The sequence below is a fragment of the Cherax quadricarinatus genome, chromosome 95 (assembly GCF_038502225.1).
Source record: "Cherax quadricarinatus isolate ZL_2023a chromosome 95, ASM3850222v1, whole genome shotgun sequence".
Taxonomy (NCBI): domain Eukaryota; kingdom Metazoa; phylum Arthropoda; class Malacostraca; order Decapoda; family Parastacidae; genus Cherax; species Cherax quadricarinatus.
Window position 1 is genome coordinate 3099883 of NC_091386.1, and position 19157 is coordinate 3119039.

The 19157-nt window shown below is 43.0% G+C and overlaps 1 protein-coding gene across 4 annotated transcripts in view; it reads right to left on the reverse strand.

Moving 5' to 3' along the window:
* RanBPM (Ran-binding protein M) overlaps window positions 1-19157 on the reverse strand; it is a 124591-nt gene that overhangs the window by 39153 nt on the left and 66281 nt on the right. For all 4 annotated transcript variants that reach the window (XM_053798766.2, XM_070104879.1, XM_053798765.2 and 1 more), the window contains one exon: window positions 18351-18794. In XM_053798766.2, the coding sequence (XP_053654741.2) occupies window positions 18351-18794 (444 nt within the window). The remainder of the gene's footprint in view (window positions 1-18350; window positions 18795-19157) is intronic.

Here is a 19157-nt window from a genome sequence, read left to right on the forward strand (position 1 = left end):
GGGATAGGGAAGAGGGGATTGAGGGGTAATTAGGTTTGGTCTCAGGAAGGAGACCGACAGGTCTAATTCCTTAGACCAAGAGCCTCTTCACCACGCCAAGGAGCCCCCCCTTGAAGAGGCACTACTGTATAAACATTTAAAAATATACTAAAAATGTTTTAAATGGTGCAAAGGTGACATTAAAATAATATCAACGATGGTTGACATAAACCCACTACCATTATAGTATGTTTCTCGTTTAGCGAAATTCGTTTATCGATGCAGTATTAGGAACAGAACTCAGTCGTTAAGTGAGGAGAGGCTGTATATGTTTGCTGTTTGGACACTGTACCAGTGCTCCTTAACTTACAATGGAATTACATTATGATGAATCTACAGTAAGTAAATAAATAACTAGCCACTGAATAAGTAAACAAATAATTACTGTAACTAAATACCACTATTGAAAAATAAATGAATACAGTGGGATATGGTCAATTTGTTGAAAGTAGTAGTTTATCCTATCAATATATGTACAGTACAGTACAAAACAAAAGTTTTACAGTTTTATCCAACCATCATAAAGTCGAAATATCATTAAGTTGAACCATCGTAAAGTGAGGAGCATCTGTAGTGCCTTTTAAGGCATTTATCATCATATAAAGCCACAAGTGTTACATTCCCATAAGTTTTGTGAATCTAGAATTCACAATTAATACAAAAGTATACCTGAATAGCATATTTCCTCCAGATTTGGGCTCACACTGTCTTTCCGAGAACCTTTCTTTAAATATCGCTCTAATCTGGTTAACAATGACATTTATGCATAAATGTCCAGATAAAAATGACATTTATGCAAGGGTGTCATACCACACATATTGAATGAAATCTTATTGTTAGTTTTCAATTATTGAGATAAACCAATAAAAAATAATAATGGACACATCTTAAACTCTCAAAGAATTGAAGCTAATCATGAAATACCCTTCAGAAAAAGTAGTATTTAATAAAATCCTCTGAATTATTAAGCTGGCAAATATGATGCTTTGATTGCACAGAAAAAATAGCCCCTGGAGAGGATAATCCAATGTTCGGCAAGAAATACAGCACTACAGTGGACCCCCGCTTTACGATCACCTCCCAATGCGACCAATTATGTAAGTGTATTTATTTAAGTGCGTTTGTATGTGTATGTTTAGGGGTTTGAAATGGACTAATCTAATTCACAATATTCCTTATGGGAACAAATTCGGTCAGTACTGGCACCTGAATATACTTCTGGAATGAAAAAATATCGTAAACCGGGGGTCCACTGTATTTAGAAAAGATGGACTAAGGTCATGTAAATGGTGATACAGGATGAGAAAGTGAGGTTTTCCCCAGGAAAAAAATGGGTATATACAGGCCTACCCTATTAAATGCTTAGGGATGGTTCCAAAAGACCAGAACATTATGGAACAGTCTTAAATGTGAATTGCAACCTAATTTCGAGAAATAAAATATTTAACCTTTACTTACAAGTATAGTATGTTGCATACAAGGAAAGTTAAACAGCTATCCATGCATGCAACATTTACAGTATATAATGGGCCAACATACTGCATATCTTAGCTATTTGTGGAATTATTTCTATGGGGAAAGATAAGTCGCAAAGGAAGGGACACAATCAGGTTTGATCATGGGAAAAGGAGGATAGCTCCAATTCCATGGAACAAGAGCTGCCTACTGGCATTAAAGTGCCTCCCTTCAGGTGAACTCAAAATGAATACACCTATCATCTCCAATTTACTGAACAGAGTGGAGTTCAAACCCATGGCCAACCAGTGGAAAAAACAGCAGGCCCATGAGATATTCCTTGAACAACGATGCCTTCTCCAGTATCAACACACCAGCCTTGAAGAACTCGCTGGCAGAACCCTTACATTGTTGTCCAGTCCAGTGTTAGTCATGACATAACCCTTATATTGTTCATTCAGTCCAGTGTTGGTCATGACATAACCCTTATATTGTTGTCCAGTCCAGTGTTGGTCATGACATAACCCTTATATTGTTGTCCAGTCCAGTGTTGGTCATGACATAACCCTTATATTGTTGCCCAGTCCAGTGTTGGTCATGACATAACCCTTATATTGTTGTCCAGTGTTGGTCATGACAACCCTTATATTATTGTCCAGTCCAGTACTGGTCATGATATAACCCTTACATTGTTGCCCAGTCCAGTGTTGGTCATGACATAACCCTTATATTGTTGTCCAGTCCAGTGTTGGTCATGACAACCCTTATATTGTTGTCCAGTCCAGTATTGGTCATGACAACCCTTATATTGTTGTCCAGTCCAGTGTTGGTCATGACATAACCCTTATATTGTTGGTCCAGTCCAGTGTTGGTCATGACATAACCCTAATATTGTTGTCCAGTCCAGTGTTGGTCATGACATAACCCTTATATTGTTGTCCAGTCCAGTATTGGTCATGACAACCCTTATACTGCTCGACCAGTCAAATGTTGGTCATGTGCCAAGCCTAGTGTTGTTGCTGTCTTAACGATATAGTATCAGTAAAGAATACTAATATTTTGATGTGTCAGCTTTAGTTCTGATGAATGGTTTGAAATGGACTGATGAAGCCACTGTGTGGCGAAACGTTTCCTGAATAAAGATTCCCATATGCTGCATAAGTGTCTCAATCTTCAGCTTTAGTTCTACCAAAAATACTGCATATACTACAGGCATCAACATTTCTATCCACATTTTACCCATAATTCATACCAAATATACTGCATTTGTTATAAATAATAATACTGTAATAATAATAAAAATAATAAATTATTATATACAGAAAGAACAAATAAAATGCTTATTACTGGTGATTTAGATCCATCAAACTTAACAGTTGTCAAACTAGCTGAGAAGAGTCGACTCCAAAGGTTGAGACAGCTGGCTACTCGTACGATGGTGTAGGGTCTACTGCGATTTCTCAATAAACTTGGCGATCTTCAACTGGTAAAGCTATCCAGCCAATCTTCCAATGTAGAGAAGCCTTACGGGGGGCAGGTGCCTGAGAGTTTTCAATTGAATTTCCTCAGCTGCTTCTTGGATGATCGGCCCTGAGAGAGAGAAAACCTCGATGTTTCCGCTGGACTACAAACCAAATTATCAGGCTGTGCTCCATCTCTTGGGTCCTTTCACTGTCCTCAGGACAAAATAAGCACCTCCTTCCATAGGTTGCCTTGATTTCATTCATGTAAACCCATCTTGCACCCTACTTAACCAATGGTACCATCAGGTAGATAGATGGTAGAGTGTTGCTTACACTACCACCACCACCACCTCATCAATTTTGACCATTCTCTCTAAGCATCAGCAACATCGGGGAGATCGCTGCTGATTTTCTTGGTATCAAGGCCTTGAAAAAGCCTTCCAAACGGCTGACATGTACACTGTGAGTAATGCCTGTTAAAGGCCGAGTAAAAAGTAGAGTGGCATGCCAGAAAACTGGCCAAAGAAACCTGTCAACAACAAAGCACACAGGAGCTGCAACATACACATTATAAGGAAATTTACAAAAACAGTCTTACTTTGGAAGGAGACTCACGAGTTAAAAGTATAAAATCCTTAAACAAAGAAATCTGTCTTTGAACTATATGCACATATCAAATTAATTTTTGGTCTGTTATATAGTAGGGGGAAACGAGACAAATAATAATAGAAAATATTTGCACTATCCCTCCATGGGGAAGTGGAACAGAATTCTTCCTCTGTAACCCATGCGTGTCGTAAGAGGCGACTAAAATGCCGGGAGCAAGGGTCTAGTAACCCCTTCTCCTGTATATATTACTAAATTTAAAAGGAGAAACTTCAGTTTTTTCTTTTGGGCCACCCCACCTCAGTGGGATACGGCTGGTACGTTGAAAGAAAAGAAGAATTTGCACTATCCGTCCTCGCCTGAAATTTGTCTCGTAACTAGAGAATTCTGTCATGCATTGTATTTTTTTTTATTATTTTTTTTTTTATTATCACACTGGCCGATTCCCACCAAGGCAGGGTGGCCCGAAAAAGAAAAACTTTCACCATCATTCACTCCATCACTGTCTTGCCAGAAGGGTGCTTTACACTACAGTTTTTAAACTGCAACATTAACACCCCTCCTTCAGAGTGCAGGCACTGTACTTCCCATCTCCAGGACTCAAGTCCGGCCTGCCGGTTTCCCTGAATCCCTTCATAAATGTTACTTTGCTCACACTCCAACAGCACGTCAAGTATTAAAAAACATTTGTCTCCATTCACTCCTATCAAACACGCTCACGCATGCCTGCTGGAAGTCCAAGCCCCTCGCACACAAAACCTCCTTTACCCCCTCCCTCCAACCCTTCCTAGGCCGACCCCTACCCCGCCTTCCTTCCACTACAGACTTATACACTCTTGAAGTCATTCTGTTTCGCTCCATTCTCTCTACATGTCCGAACCACCTCAACAACCCTTCCTCAGCCCTCTGGACAACAGTTTTGGTAATCCCGCACCTCCTCCTAACTTCCAAACTACGAATTCTCTGCATTATATTCACACCACACATTGCCCTCAGACATGACATCTCCACTGCCTCCAGCCTTCTCCTCGCTGCAACATTCATCACCCACGCTTCACACCCATATAAGAGCGTTGGTAAAACTATACTCTCATACATTCCCCTCTTTGCCTCCAAGGACAAAGTTCTTTGTCTCCACAGACTCCTAAGTGCACCACTCACTCTTTTTCCCTCATCAATTCTATGATTCACCTCATCTTTCATAGACCCATCCGCTGACACGTCCACTCCCAAATATCTGAATACGTTCACCTCCTCCATACTCTCTCCCTCCAATCTGATATTCAATCTTTCATCACCTAATCTTTTTGTTATCCTCATAACCTTACTCTTTCCTGTATTCACCTTTAATTTTCTTCTTTTGCACACCCTACCAAATTCATCCACCAATCTCTGCAGCTTCTCTTCAGAATCTCCCAAGAGCACAGTGTCATCAGCAAAGAGCAGCTGTGACAACTCCCACTTTGTGTGTGATTCTTTATCTTTTAACTCCACGCCTCTTGCCAAGACCCTCGCATTTACTTCTCTTACAACCCCATCTATAAATATATTAAACAACCACGGTGACATCACACATCCTTGTCTAAGGCCTACTTTTACTGGGAAAAAATTTCCCTCTTTCCTACATACTCTAACTTGAGCCTCACTATCCTCGTAAAAACTCTTCACTGCTTTCAGTAACCTACCTCCTACACCATACACTTGCAACATCTGCCACATTGCCCCCCTATCCACCCTGTCATACGCCTTTTCCAAATCCATAAATGCCACAAAGACCTCTTTAGCCTTATCTAAATACTGTTCACTTATATGTTTCACTGTAAACACCTGGTCCACACACCCCCTACCTTTCCTAAAGCCTCCTTGTTCATCTGCTATCCTATTCTCCGTCTTACTCTTAATTCTTTCAATTATAACTCTACCATACACTTTACCAGGTACACTCAACAGACTTATCCCCCTATAATTTTTGCACTCTCTTTTGTCCCCTTTGCCTTTATACAAAGGAACTATGCATGCTCTCTGCCAATCCCTAGGTACCTTACCCTCTTCCATACATTTATTAAATAATTGCACCAACCACTCCAAAACTATATCCCCACCTGCTTTTAACATTTCTATCTTTATCCCATCAATCCCGGCTGCCTTACCCCCTTTCATTTTACCTACTGCCTCACGAACTTCCCCCACACTCACAACTGGCTCTTCCTCACTCCTACAAGATGTTATTCCTCCTTGCCCTATACACGAAATCACAGCTTCCCTATCTTCATCAACATTTAACAATTCCTCGAAATATTCCCTCCATCTTCCCAATACCTCTAACTCTCCATTTAATAACTCTCCTCTCCTATTTTTAACTGACAAATCCATTTGTTCTCTAGGCTTTCTTAACTTGTTAATCTCACTCCAAAACTTTTTCTTATTTTCAACAAAATTTGTTGATAACATCTCACCCACTCTCTCATTTGCTCTCTTTTTACATTGCTTCACCACTCTCTTACTATACTTTTAATTATCACATGGATATGCTAAACTTGTTGGGGTCATACAGTGCTTGGAGAATGAAAAATAATCAGATTTCTGCAGTGGAAGGGGTGTAGTTCCAATGTCTTGAACCAAGAGAATTCTGACTGGTATCAACACACCTTCCTTGGAGGGTAGTATCTGCAACATTACTTCTACTTGCCAGTAATATACTAAAAAGTCTTGGAGTATAATGCCACTATTTTCTGTGTGCTTTTAACACCCCAACTTTTCAACCATTGTATCACCCAGCTTCAGTGGGAAACGGCCGATGTATTAAAAAAAAGAGCAGCATCTATTATCTTCTACCATCATACTCAGTGCAGTTAATCTTGCAGAATAAGCATTATGATAATGAACTGCTGTGTAGATCTTTAACAAGTCAATGACTTCATAAAACTTTACATAACTAGAGGAGGAACTGCATCACAATAACAGCTGGATCTACACATATTTTTCTTCAACACAGTCTTCAGTAACCCTTCACATCTAGTTAACCTGGATTTTTTTTTCCATGCATGCCAGGAATCGAGCCGTTAAGAATTTCCCAAGAACAACAACAACACATTCAGGTAATACCAAGATGTTCAGAACAAAGCGAGTTTTTATGTAGCCATAATAAATGTTTGCTCTGTGTTGTTATATTAATGGTATACAATACCGACAAGTAGACAAGAAAGACACTAATGCAAATTATTGCTGTCTTCATTAACAAGATGTTTTGCCTGCCGAGCAGGCATAGCATACTCATCTGCCCGCTTTCTACTACCCATACGTACAGTATTTTTGGAATACCATGAGGGCTGTAACTTGTTTGTATATTATTATTATAATCAAAAAGAAGCGCTAAGCCACAAGGGCTATACAGCGCTGCAGGGTAGGGAAGGAAGCAAGGGAATTGGATGGCAGAAGGGAGGGGGGATGATCAGCAGGTTACAGAAAACAGCGGGGCAGGGGATAGTACGGGGGTAGAGGGTAGCAAGAGATTCAAGTAGAAAGGGCTGAAAGTATCAGAATTTGTGAAGTAAGTCAGTAGTTGTCAAAAAGTCAATGAGAGAGTCCGGATGAAAGGTGGGTCCATCAGCGAGAAGGGAAGGTAAAGAGAGAGCAGCGGGGCGAAGACGACGACAGAGATAAATTCTGCGTGCTCGTTGATAAAGTGGGCAGTCCAACAGAATGTGGCTGACTGATAATGGAGCTTGGCAATTCTCACAGAGAGGAGCAAGACGCCTCTCCATGAGATATCCATGAGTAAGACGAGTATGGCCAATGCGAAGACGGGAGAGAGTAGTCTCCCAACCTCGACACTGGTGATAAGAAGACGGCCAGTAACCTATACTCGGTTTAATAGACTGAAGTTTGTTGCCGAGCATAGTAGACCAACGTTGTTGCCAACGGGTGTGAAGGTGGGAAGATTTTTATTTTTTATTATCACACTGGCCGATTCCCACCAAGGCAGGGTGGCCCGAAAAAGAAAAACTTTCACCATCATTCACTCCATCACTGTCTTGCCAGAAGGGTGCTTTACACTACAGTTTTTAAACTGCAACATTAACACCCCTCCTTCAGAGTGCAGGCACTGTACTTCCCATCTCCAGGACTCAAGTCCGGCCTGCCGGTTTCCCTGAATCCCTTCATAAATGTTACTTTGCTCACACTCCAACAGCACGTCAAGTATTAAAAACCATTTGTCTCCATTCACTCCTATCAAACACGCTCACGCATGCCTGCTGGAAGTCCAAGCCCCTCGCACACAAAACCTCCTTTACCCCCTCCCTCCAACCCTTCCTAGGCCGACCCCTACCCCGCCTTCCTTCCACTACAGACTGATACACTCTTGAAGTCATTCTGTTTCGCTCCATTCTCTCTACATGTCCGAACCACCTCAACAACCCTTCCTCAGCCCTCTGGACAACAGTTTTGGTAATCCCGCACCTCCTCCTAACTTCCAAACTACGAATTCTCTGCATTATATTCACACCACACATTGCCCTCAGACATGACATCTCCACTGCCTCCAGCCTTCTCCTCGCTGCAACATTCATCACCCACGCTTCACACCCATATAAGAGCGTTGGTAAAACTATACTCTCATACATTCCCCTCTTTGCCTCCAAGGACAAAGTTCTTTGTCTCCACAGACTCCTAAGTGCACCACTCACTCTTTTTCCCTCATCAATTCTATGATTCACCTCATCTTTCATAGACCCATCCGCTGACACGTCCACTCCCAAATATCTGAATACGTTCACCTCCTCCATACTCTCTCCCTCCAATCTGATATTCAATCTTTCATCACCTAATCTTTTTGTTATCCTCATAACCTTACTCTTTCCTGTATTCACCTTTAATTTTCTTCTTTTGCACACCCTACCAAATTCATCCACCAATCTCTGCAGCTTCTTCAGAATCTCCCAAGAGCACAGTGTCATCAGCAAAGAGCAGCTGTGACAACTCCCACTTTGTGTGTGATTCTTTATCTTTTAACTCCACGCCTCTTGCCAAGACCCTCGCATTTACTTCTCTTACAACCCCATCTATAAATATGTTAAACAACCACGGTGACATCACACATCCTTGTCTAAGGCCTACTTTTACTGGGAAAAAATTTCCCTCTTTCCTACATACTCTAACTTGAGCCTCACCATCCTCGTAAAAACTCTTCACTGCTTTCAGTAACCTACCTCCTACACCATACACTTGCAACATCTGCCACATTGCCCCCCTATCCACCCTGTCATACGCCTTTTCCAAATCCATAAATGCCACAAAGACCTCTTTAGCCTTATCTAAATACTGTTCACTTATATGTTTCACTGTAAACACCTGGTCCACACACCCCCTACCTTTCCTAAAGCCTCCTTGTTCATCTGCTATCCTATTCTCCGTCTTACTCTTAATCCTTTCAATTATAACTCTACCATACACTTTACCAGGTACACTCAACAGACTTATCCCCCTATAATTTTTGCACTCTCTTTTGTCCCCTTTGCCTTTATACAAAGGAACTATGCATGCTCTCTGCCAATCCCTAGGTACCTTACCCTCTTCCATACATTTATTAAATAATTGCACCAACCACTCCAAAACTATATCCCCACCTGCTTTTAACATTTCTATCTTTATCCCATCAATCCCGGCTGCCTTACCCCCTTTCATTTTACCTACTGCCTCACGAACTTCCCCCACACTCACAACTGGCTCTTCCTCACTCCTACAAGATGTTATTCCTCCTTGCCCTATACACGAAATCACAGCTTCCCTATCTTCAACATTTAACAATTCCTCGAAATATTCCCTCCATCTTCCCAATACCTCTAACTCTCCATTTAATAACTCTCCTCTCCTATTTTTAACTGACAAATCCATTTGTTCTCTAGGCTTTCTTAACTTGTTAATCTCACTCCAAAACTTTTTCTTATTTTCAACAAAATTTGTTGATAACATCTCACCCACTCTCTCATTTGCTCTCTTTTTACATTGCTTCACCACTCTCTTAACCTCTCTCTTTTTCTCCATATACTCTTCCCTCCTTGCATCACTTCTACTTTGTAAAAACTTCTCATATGCTAACTTTTTCTCCCTTACTACTCTCTTTACATCATCATTCCACCAATCGCTCCTCTTCCCTCCTGCACCCACTTTCCTGTAACCACAGACTTCTGCTGAACACTCTAACACTACATTTTTAAACCTACCCCATACCTCTTCGACCCCATTGCCTATGCTCTCATTAGCCCATCTATCCTCCAATAGCTGTTTATATCTTTCCCTAACTGCCTCCTCTTTTAGTTTATAAACCTTCACCTCTCTCTTCCCTGATGCTTCTATTCTCCTTGTATCCCATCTACTTTTTACTCTCAGTGTAGCTACAACTAGAAAGTGATCTGATATATCTGTGGCCCCTCTATAAACATGTACATCCTGAAGTCTACTCAACAGTCTTTTATCTACCAATACATAATCCAACAAACTACTGTCATTTCGCCCTACATCATATCATGTATACTTATTTATCCTCTTTTTCTTAAAATATGTATTACCTATAACTAAACCCCTTTCTATACAAAGTTCAATCAAAGGGCTCCCATTATCATTTACACCTGGCACCCCAAACTTACCTACCACACCCTCTCTAAAAGTTTCTCCTACTTTAGCATTCAGGTCCCCTACCACAATTACTCTCTCACTTGGTTCAAAGGCTCCTATACATTCACTTAACATCTCCCAAAATCTCTCTCTCTCCTCTGCATTCCTCTCTTCTCCAGGTGCATACACGCTTATTATGACCCACTTCTCGCATCCAACCTTTACTTTAATCCACATAATTCTTGAATTTACACATTCATATTCTCTTTTCTCCTTCCATAACTGATCATTTAACATTACTGCTACCCCTTCCTTTGCTCTAACTCTCTCAGATACTCCAGATTTAATCCCATTTATTTCCCCCCACTGAAACTCTCCTACCCCCTTCAGCTTTGTTTCGCTTAGAGCCAGGACATCCAACTTCTTTCCATTCATAACATCAGCAATCATCTGTTTCTTGTCATCCGCACTACATCCACGCACATTTAAGCATCCCAGTTTTATAAAGTTTTTCTTCTTCTCTTTTTTAGTAAATGTATACAGGAGAAGGGGTTACTAGCCCATTGCTCCCGGCATTTTAGTCGCCTCATACGACACGCATGGCTTACGGAGGAAAGATTCTTTTCCACTTCCCCATGGACAATAGAAGAAATAAAAAAGAACAAGAGCTATTTAGAAAAAGGAGAAAAACCTAGATGTATGTATATATATATATGCATGTGCGTGTCTGTGAAGTGTGACCAAAGTGTAAGTAGGAGTAGCAAGATATCCCTGTTATCTAGCGTGTTTATGAGACAGAAAAAGAAACCAGCAATCCTACCATCATGCAAAACAGTTACAGGTTTTTGTTTCACAGTCATCTGGCAGGACGGTAGTACTTCCCTGGGTGGTTGCTGTCTACCAACCTAGTACATGGAATACCTCTATAAGAAACTGGTAGGTCATGTACTGCTGACCGCGCAGCAGTGTCTGCCTGTTCATTGCCCTGTACGTCAACATGACCAGGGACCCAACAAAAAACAATATCTTTATGCTTAGTAAAGATGCGGCGTAGCCAAAGTTGGATACGGAGGACTAAGGGGTGAGGTGTATCAAATTTTTGTATAGCCTGTAAAGCACTAAGGGAGTCTGAGACAACCACAGATGATGACACAGGCATAGATGCAATACGGATAAGTGCTGTAAGGATGGCATATAATTCAGCAGTAAAAATACTAGCTGAAGATAGTAAATGCCCTTGTACGACGCTGTCCGGAAACACTGCTGCGAATCCTACGCCGTCAGAAGACTTAGAGCCATCTGTGTACACAGCAATGGCATGAGAATGAGAGTGAAAGTGGTCAAGAAAAAGAGAGCGGGAAGCGACCGTAGACAGTTGGGCTTTCGAGCAAGGGAGGGAGAAAGAACAGACTCGAACAGCTGGAACTTCCCAGGGGGGTAGGGAAAAGTGAGATGCTACATGTACATAGAAAGGTGGTAGTTGAAGAGAAGACAAGAGCGAATGAAGGCAAAGAGAGAAGGGACGGAGTAAGCAGGGGCGGCGAACAAATAAAGAAAGTCTACTAATATCAGTGACCATTCTATAAATGGAAGGATTGCGGAGATCATGAGAGCGTACATAGTAGCGCAGGCAATGGGCATCACGGCGATCGGATAAGGATGGAACGTTCGCTTCTGCATAGAGGCTTTCGACAGGGGAAGAGCGAAAAGCACCAAGGCATAAACGTAATCCTTGGTGATGAATGGGGTTAAGGCTAGAGAGAGTAGCAGGAGATGCCGCTGAATAGATCTGGTCACCATAATCAAGTTTCGATAAAATAAGGGTGGAATGTAGGTGAAGGAGGGTTCGACGATCAGCTCCCCATGAAAGGTGAGCAAGGGTTTTAAGAAGGTTCAGCCGGCTGTGACAAGTTGCCTTCAGAGAGGTAATGTGAGGTTTCCAGGATAACCTACGATCAAAGAGGAGGCCCAGAAACTTGACTATCACGTTCAGGGATACGTGAGCCATAGAGGTACAAAGGATGATCGGAGATGACAGAGCGTCTAGTGAAAGTGATTTGGTGGGTTTTAGTGCTGGAAAATTTAAACCCATGTGTGGTGGCCCAATTGGAAACACGGTCGACTGCATGCTGGAGAGAAACTGTAAGGAGGTGACAGTCAGCGCCTGCACAGGCAATAGCGAAGTCATCAACATAGAGTGATGACCAAATATTTGATGGAAGACTAGAGGCCAAATCATTAATAGCAAGGAGAAAAAGTGTTGTGCTCAGAACACATCCCTGGGGGACACCTTCAGCTTGGATAAAGTCCGGGGAGAGCACATTATTAACCCGAATACGGAAATGCCTGTCAGTTAAAAAGTTCTTAAGGAAGGATGGTAGATTGCCTCGAAGGCCTAAGGAGTGGGCTTGGGCTAAAATATTATACCTCCAAGTTGTGTCATATGCCTTCTCAAGGTCAAAAAATATGGCAATAACTGAGTGGTTATTCGCAAAGGCATTACGAACATACGTATCCAAGCGCAGTAAGGGGTCTATGGTAGAACGTCCCTTACGAAAGCCATATTGACGAGTGGAGAGACTGTTGTGTGTCTCTAAATACCACACTAAACATCTATTTACTAGACGTTCCATTACTTTGCAAACTGCACTGGTAAGAGCAATGGGACGATAGTGGGAGGTTTCATGTCCCGTAGTGCCTGGTTTGCGGAAAGGGAGAACAATGGCGGATTTCCACAGCTGTGGAAGAACTCCTTGTGACCAAATAAGATTGTAAAGGCGTAATAGGACTGCAAGGGCTGACTGATGTGAATGTTGTAGCATACGAATATGAATGTCGTCGGGCCCAGCTGCCGATGATCGACAAGCTGAGAGTGTTGCCTCCAGTTCTTGAAGTGTAAAAGGCACATTATACTGTTCTTCTCTGAGAGAAGAAAAGTCCAAGGGTGCTAACTCTCTGGCAGACTTTGAGGAAAGAAATGAGGGGAATAGATGGAGTCCTTGAGAAATACGGCCCAGATGATTGCCAATTTCATTGGCAACATCTAGTGGGTTTGCTATATCAACACCGGCAACCCGCAGAACAGGAGCCGGGTCAGGAGAATATTTACCACTCAGTTTTCGTACTTTTTTCCAGACTGCACTCATAGAGGAAGCAGAGGTGATGGTGGAGACATAATCTCGCCAGCAAGTGCGTTTAGCGTCACGGATGACACGGCGAGCGATCGCACGCTTCTGTTTAAAATCAAGGAGTCGCTCTGTGGTTCTATTGTACCGGTACCTGCCCCATGCAGCGCGTTTCAAACGTACTGCACGAGCACAAGCAGGAGACCACCAAGGCACGCATTTCTGAGAATGCCTGCCCGAAGTTTGGGGTATAGAATGAGAAGCTGCGGTGAAAACGGAGGACGAGAAGAGGTGTAAAAGCTCATCGATGGAGGACGAAGAAGGAACCTCTTTAAAAACAGTCAGGTGTGAGTAAAGGTTCCAATTTGCCCGATTAAATTGCCAGCGTGGGGTGCGAAGAGGTGGCGAATATGAAGGGGAAGTAAGAATGATTGGGAAATGATCACTGTCATGTAAGTCCGGGAGAACAGACCAAGTAAAGTCTAATGCGGTGGAGGAAGAGCAAACTGAGAGATCGATGCAAGAGAGAGTATGAGTCCGAGGATCAAAATGGGTGTGAGTACCTGTATTTAAAACATGGAGGGGGTGGGTGGCAAGAAAAGCCTCTAACTGAATTCCTCGGGAATCACAGTGAGACCCTCCCCAGAGGAAATGGTGGGCATTAAAATCACCAAGTAACAGAATCGGTGGCGGTAATGACGAAACAAGGAAGGCAAAATCCGGAATAGATAATGCCCGAGAAGGAGAGAGATATAAAGAACAGAGCGTATACCACCTATGTAAGTGGATACGGGCTGCTGTGTAATGCAGCGAAGTATGAACAAATAGCTGATGGTACGGAATATCAGTGCGGAGAAGAAGGGCACTTTCATTAAAGGTCCCATCAGGAAAAGGATCTGAAGAATACAATAAATTATAGCCTGAGATGTGAGAAATAACAGCAGAGTGTAATTTTGGTTCCTGTAAGCAAACACCAACAGGGGCAAACTGGGAGAGTAACATCTGAAGCTCACCCCGATTACCCCTGAGGCCGCGTATATTCCACTGTAAAAAGGCCATGATTGGCAATGATAAAGATACTTGAAATCCGCAGGTAAGGGTTCCTACGGACTAGAAGGGTTAGAAAAGTCCACATGCGGAGGCAGTGGAAAATGTTCAAGCAGCGAAGGAACGGTGCGCTGTGAAGAAAGGAGTTGTGCAGATGGAGCAGAGGAGAGAGAAAGAGCGGAAGGTGGATCAGTGTCCATTGATGGTTTGGTCTCTGCAATATATTCAGAGATTGCTTCAAGTGTTTCGGAATTCAGAGATGTCGTATGGGAGACAATATTGGGAATGGTAGGGGGAGGATGAGTAAAGATTGGAACTGTATTGGACTGTACCAAGGTAGGGGGGGGCGAAAGGGTGGAGGGAACTGGAGAAGCGTGGCAGGGGACAGAAGAGACAGGAACCTGGGAGGTGGCAGAAGAGGAAGAAACTTGGGAGGGAACAGGGGAGGAAGGTACATTACGAGGAGGAGGGTGAACCTCTGCACTTGTAACTGAGCCAGTGAGAGGGGAAGAACTAGGGACAGAGACAGGGAGGGTAAAATGAGGAGGTGGAAGATGGGTAGGAGGTGTTACCGGACCTTTTTTTTGACTTTTGAGAAGTAGAGGGACGATTGGGAAGAGGTGTCGTACGAGGTCTCGTCGATACTGAGGCTTGTAAGAGAGAACTCGAAGAAGCGAGATTAGACTGAGGCGTTGAAGTAGGGACGTCTGAGCCGAGGACAGCAAAAGGATTAGATACAGGAGTGATTATGGGAGAGGTAACCACAGAGGTGGGTGTAGAAGATGGGATACCAGAAGTGGGGGGACGTTTTGAAACACAGGAATAAGAAACACGTGGGAGTCTCCCTTGGAGGCGGAGATGAGAAACTGCCATGGCATAAGGGAGACCTTCTGTCTCTTTGAGGTAACGGATTTCCCGCTCGTTTAAATAGACCTGACAACGGCGAGAGTACGAAGGGTGAGCCTCATGACAGTTAAGGCAAGAGGGAGATCGATTACAAGACGTATTAGAATGGTCATCGGCACCACAGACTGGGCATTCGGCGATAGATCTGCAATATTTCGCTGGATATCCAAATCGCCAGCAATTTCTACACTGTTGTGGTGTAGGGATCACCTTTCGAACTTGTAACCGATGTCCTGCTATATAAACTGAGGATGGGAGTTCTCGGCTGTCAAAAGTTAAACGAGCCACATTGCTAGGGTATCGTCTCCGCCCACGGGCAGGAAGAACGTAAGTGTCTACCTTGAGGATTGGGAGATCTTGGAGTTCCAGCTGTTCTAGAATGTCGGTGCCACATGTCTGGAAATTTTGTTGAACTATGGTATGGGGCAGAATAACGGTACCACTACAAGAATTGAGGGAATGATGTTTTTCAAGGGTGACAGGAACAGTATCTATATGGGAAAGACGAGAGAGCTCACGAGCCTGGGTAGCATTCTGTACGGTAATGATGCGCGTACCGCTCTTAAGAGCATGAAAAGAAATATCTTTACCAACATGGCGTAGGAGTGCCTTGCCAATACTATGGTCAGAAAGATAGGCAGTAGAGGAAGTTGGTCGTAAAGTGAAGAATTTAGTCCACTGTTCAGTCTGAAACTGAGCGTGGAAAGGTAGTGAAGGACGTGTCGATCGTTTCTGAGAAGAACGAGAAGGTGAAGGTGGAGAAGTATCATCAGCAGGTAATTGTCGTTGACGTTTAGGCGTGGGACCAGAGTTGGTCCGACGTGGAACGGGTCGGCGATTTGAAAATTGCCGCACCGTAGAGGGAGAGGCCGGAAGCATAGTCAGAGGAGAGCGAAGGTCTGATAAATCGAAGGAGTCAGTCGAGGCCTCAGTACCTGAAGCGGGTGAGGAAACAGCACCGGCAATAGGTACAGAGGCATGAGGAATGTCTGAAGAGTGGTCCAAAGACGAGGCGGGGTCAGAACGGGGTGCGGTATCAAGAAGGGGCCCGGGGGTACCAGGTTCATGGACTAGGGCTGCCATGGTTAGATTACTTCTTTCTTTTTGTTTTTAAGAAAAAAAAAGAAAGAAAAGAAAAGAAAAATAAAAAAAAGAAAAAAAAAAAAGGGGGGACCGGGGAGGGATAGTTCCTAGGAGGAATGAAAGGGCCAGAAATCTCCCTCCGCGCCCAAGAGGACTCGACACCGCTAGTAGCGCAGATGCAGCATGGAACCCGTGCCATACCCTACCCTTCATGCCAGTAAACCAGCAATCTGGGATAGCAACCTCACATCTGCCGAGCTACCTCGGTGGACAAAAGAGAGGGCGGCCGGATATCCGCCACAAAGCATACCTCCTTCAGCCACCACCCCCGGAATCCGAAAGGTGGCTTCCAGAGATACACCCGTCGCCCAAAAGACACCCAAAGCTACTCCGGGATACCGGAGAGGGATCGGGACATCCCTAGGCAATCCAGATTCCACGGCAAACTACGCCACCGCCAAGAAACCTCAACGGAATGGGATGGACCCCGGTGTCCTTTCCCCTACCTAGGAACTAGCGCGCCTGTGGGAGAAATCCCAAAGGACAAAAAGAGGAAGGGCAAAAGGGAGGAGTGGGGAGGAGGAGGAGGAAAGGAAAAAGGGGAGGATGGGGAGGATGGGATAGGGGAGGGGAGATTGGGGGGTAATTAGGTTCGGTCTGAGGAAGAAGACCGACTTGTTTGTATAATCAGAAGCCTTAAAGGTGAAACCTGCCCATTCACCTACTGATTTTATGAATATATGGTAAAACATGCTCCTCATAATGCCTTTTCGAAGAATTTTTTAGATACAGGAATGTTAAACCATACCCCGGCCGGGATTGAACCCGCGGTCAGAGAGTCTCCGCGGGTTCAATCCCGGCCGGGGTATGGTTTGTTTGCAATCGTGTCATTACGATTTCGTGAGTCAGGAATGTTACTTTATCACCGGAAGATGGGAAATTGTACAATGGCTTCTCAATTCTCATGCTTACACAGCGTGTGCAATTTTTCAATTTCCAGAGGATCTTTCACGTATACAGTAATGACGTTTATACTTTCTAGTTGCCCTGCTTATTGCTAATTTCTAAATTTAGGCCACTTTTCTACCACTGCACTAAATAAGTCATAATATTATAACATGCATATACCGGTAGTGGTTAATTTACACACCAATTGTTTTGCGAGCTTTCAAGTCCCATGCATTACATGTTCTCTTTTAAATGGTTTGATAAGTATTACTCAATGTGATTAAGAGCCAGACATCCAGAAGTTTAAATATTTGAAATTATTCTTGTAAAAGATCACTTGAGTCTCCTCAGGTACTCACAGCAATTTTCAGAGAATTAACACATGGCTTGATAAGCAAGCATATGTAAAGACAGAACATAAGGGACTTGTGCAACATCAAGATGTATTTGCAATTTACAACTAGACAGCTGATGAGAAAAAATCGCTACTAACCACTAACTTGGGAGATCAGGCTTTAGAATACATCTAGGTCCATCCTACACCATTATCAAGCCATGATTTTATATTACCTGGAGAGAGTTTACCTGGAGAGAGTTCCGGGGGTCAACGCCCCCGCGGCCCGGTCTGAGACCAGGCCTCCTGAAAAAAACTAAATACCTTGTATAGTTAGTCCTCAAAACTCTGGTCTTGTGTCACAAGTCAGCTGTGCATCAGGCTCCACAGTCTATCACTATTCATTAAACTTACAAAAATTGCATTTCCTTCAAACTACTGAAAATTTGCTCAAATATCTACCATCTATAAGAAAAAAGATTTGCTATATTATGTACTGTGAGTAATGTGCTATAAATATCAAAGTGCCATACTACAGTGCATAATTTTTCTATATTTTTTTAACTTATTTTTACATGTGTACTTTCTAGAAAAAAATATGTAGGACTAGATAAAGATGCATGTATAAAAAAATAGTTTCTTCACATAAAGCTACAAATAAAATACTAACAAAAATACTATTTCTGCTAGAGAAAGTAAAGTAAGGCATTGTTTCTCAGGCTAACTTACCCATAGCTTCCTCATTTTCATCATCCTGAATGTCAATATCTTTGGAAAAGCCGTTAGAAAAGCCATTACTATGACTTGTATCTCCAAGGCTATTATTGGTTTCTTGTAAATGGTGACTATTTGCTTCCATACATTCCATCTCTGTATCACTGTCATGCATATTTGATGATGAATTAGACGATGTTGACGACGACGACGACGAGGAGGACGAGGAACCAGAGGGCACTGGAAGGTGAATAACTGGAGTGGTGCCGTTTGTAGCACTGGGCGGGCTGCTGGCTCGGAGATCCTGAGCATTGCGCTGATTGAGCTCCTCAGTGGTGACAGGCGAGGCAGAAGTCTGCCCACTACTTATAACATTCTTGGTGGACTGGATGACTGATGTGTGCTGCTGAATGACAGGTGTGGAAGTGGTGGAGGAGGAGGGAGGTGTGGACGATGTGCCTGAGAAGATAAACAAAGGGCGATAAGAGTTGAAAGGAAGAGCCAGAAGCTGTGACTCAACCCCTGCAAACACAATTGAGTGAATACAACTAGGTCAGTACACAACTCACTATTCCATTTCAAGGAATAAACTGTACCATACACAGAGTTTGTGGATGGTATGAGAATAAGAGAAGAGAAGAAACAGAAGCCTCACTGATGAATTAAGGACATCTGTAATTATTCTAGGTAGTAGGTTGGTAAACAGCAACTGCCCAGAGAGGTACTACCATCCTGCCAAGTGAGTAAAACAAAAACCTGTAATTGTCTTACATGATGGTAGGATTGCTGGTGTCTTTTTTCTATCTCATAAACATGCAAGAT